The following is a 2762-nucleotide window of genomic DNA, read 5'->3' as shown; positions in this document are numbered from 1 at the left end:
TTTAAGGGATGCTGTTTTCAAGACTGACTATAACTTTAGGTGATTATACTATATAATGAAATGATTTGTATGTAGATATTTACAAGAATTCCAGTAGATCTGTGGAATACATCTCCCTATATATTTACTTCCCTCTTTTAAATATTTATAAATTAATATTGTTTCTTTATCTTTTTATTAATTTGTGTTTTTGTGTGTTTGTTTTTTGATACAGTGTTTGTCTGTGTAGTCCTGGTTGTCCTGCAACTCACTCTGTAGTCCAGGCTGGCCTCCAATTCAGATTAATATCATCTTTTTAAAGGTAACATACACATACATTTCACACTTACCATGTTGATATACAATAAATCTGATGTCCATCCCTCAACCTTCATTCTCATTGGCATTCCTGGGTTGGAGGCAGCACACATGTGGATTTCCATCCCCTTTTGCATGGGCTACATTTTGGCACTCGTGGGAAACTGTTCACTTCTGTTCATCATCAAGACAGACTCCAGCCTCCATGAGCCAATGTACCTCTTCCTCTGCATGTTGGCAGTGGCTGATCTTGTGGTGTGCACTACAGCTGTTCCCAAACTTCTCAGTCTCTTCTGGTTTAATGATGGAGAGATTCCCTTTGAAGCTTGCCTCACTCAGGTCTTCCTAATCCACTCTTGCTCAACCATGGAGTCTGGTTTCCTTGTAGGGATGGCATTTGACCGTTATGTGGCCATTTGTAACCCATTAAGACACTCAGCTATTTTGACACACACTATAACTGGGGCAATGGGCCTGGCTATTGTATTTCGGGGAGTGGCCTTTCTCAGTCTTCACCCTTTTTTGCTACGCTGGCTTCCCTATTGCAAGACTAATACAATTTCCCACACATACTGTGAGTTCATGGCCCTCATCAAGATTGCCTGTGCTGAGACGAGCATCCGCCGAGCCTACAGCCTCATTGTTGCTTTCCTCACTGGGGGTGTGGACTTCATACTGATCATTTGTTCTTATGTCCTCATACTCAATACTGTCTTCCACCTCCCTTCCAAGGATGCCAGACTCAAGACTCTGGGTACCTGTGGCTCGCATGTCTGTGTCATCTTAGTGTTCTATACTCCTGCCTTCTTCTCCTTCCTCACCCACAGGTTTGGGCACAAAGTTGCTCCACATGTACACATACTTGTTGCCAATATGTATCTTCTTGTGCCACCTATGATGGATCCTATTATTTACGGTGTAAGAACCAAGAAGATAAGAGACAGGTTCATTAAATTGTTTAGTTTTCAAAGAATTTGAACTTTGCTGTTTTGTAGTAGAGTAACATCAAAATGGAGCATTGCAATTTTGACCTTACTTGCTTGTATCATTATTAAGACCCTTTTCTAGGATCAATGATTGTGTTGTTTTGCTAAGAAGTAATCTATCCAAATGTCATTTCTGCTTAGCGATCCTTAACTAGATTTTTTCTGAGAATTTCAGAACTCTTTCAAGATGAAATGTAAGTATTCCAAAATGGGGTCTCATTGTTTTTTTTTTTTCAAAAAAGAGCCTCTTTGCCTTTATTAGTTTTTTTTACTTATTTGTTTGCTTGCTTGCTTGTTTATGGGTAATTTGCTTGAATGTAAATCTATGCACTATTTTCATGCCCAACTCCCACACAGTTCAGAAGAGGGGATCAGATAATCTGGAATGAGATTTATGGATAGATGTGAGCCGCCATGTTGGTGCTAGGAATAACACAGAAGCCTCCTTGCTGGAAAAACAGCCTTAACCACTGAGTCATCTCTCAAGACTCAAGAGCTTCATTTTTTTTTCTTTTTTTCAATTTATTTTTAAAAACAACCTTTTCTTATTTTACACACCAATCCAGTTCCCTCTTCCTCCTCTCCTTCTGCTGTCCTCACCTTCCACCCACCCCATCCCCTTCCACTCCTTACAGAGGATAAGGCTTCCCATGGGGAGTCAACAAAGTCTGGCGTATCACTTTGATCCAGGACCAAGGCCCTCCCCTCTATATCTAGACTAAGCAAGGTATCCCTCCAAAGAGAATGGGCTCTAAAAATAAGTTCAAGCAGTAGGAATAAATCCTGGTCCAACTGCCAGTGACCCCACAGGCCCACACCACACAATTATCACCCACATTCATAGGGCCTCGTTTGTGTCTGTGCAGGTTCCCCAGCTGTCAGTCTGACATCAGTGAGCTCCCACTTGCTCAGGTCAGATATTTCTGTTGATATCCTCATCATGGTCTTGACTTCTTTGTTCACATTATCACTCTTCTCTCTCTTCTACTGGACCCTGATAGATTGGCCCAGTGCTAGCTGTGAATTTCTGCATCTGTTTACATCAATAGCTGGATAAAGTTTCTGTGATGACAATTAAGGTAGCAATCCATCTGATCACAGAAGGCCAGTTCAGGTACCTGCTCCACTATTGCTTAGGGTCTTAGCTGGAGTCATTCTTGTAGATTCCTGGGAATTTCCCTAGTGCCAGGTTTCTTGCTAGCCCCTTAATGGATCCCTCAATCAAGTTATTTCTTTCCTCACTCTCCCTTTCTGTGCTTCCCCAATCTCAGCCATCCAGTTCACTCATGTTCTCTTCCCTCTCCCCTTCTCCTATTCCGCCTCCCCTCTTGCTCTCCCTTGTTCCTCCTCCCCCATGCTCCCAATTTTCTCAGGAGTTCTTGTCTATTTCCCCTTCTCAGGGGATCCATGTATGTCTCCCTTAGATTTTTCATTGTTACCTAGCTTCTTCGGGGATTATAGGATGGTTATCCTTTGCTT

General features: G+C 42.0%; 1 protein-coding gene across 1 annotated transcript; it reads left to right on the top strand.

The window, feature by feature from the left end:
- Positions 1-330: 330 nt before the first annotated feature.
- LOC142850789 (olfactory receptor 52D1-like) lies at positions 331-1275 on the top strand. The gene has a single exon (XM_075974697.1). The coding sequence runs from the start codon at positions 331-333 to the stop codon at positions 1273-1275; it is 945 nt and encodes a 314-aa protein (XP_075830812.1).
- Positions 1276-2762: the final 1487 nt, after the last annotated feature.

This window comes from Microtus pennsylvanicus, chromosome 5, assembly GCF_037038515.1.
Source record: "Microtus pennsylvanicus isolate mMicPen1 chromosome 5, mMicPen1.hap1, whole genome shotgun sequence".
NCBI classification, from domain to species: Eukaryota; Metazoa; Chordata; class Mammalia; order Rodentia; family Cricetidae; genus Microtus; species Microtus pennsylvanicus.
The sequence above is the reverse complement of the archived record's forward strand: the minus strand, read 5'-3'. Positions and strand labels throughout refer to the sequence as shown.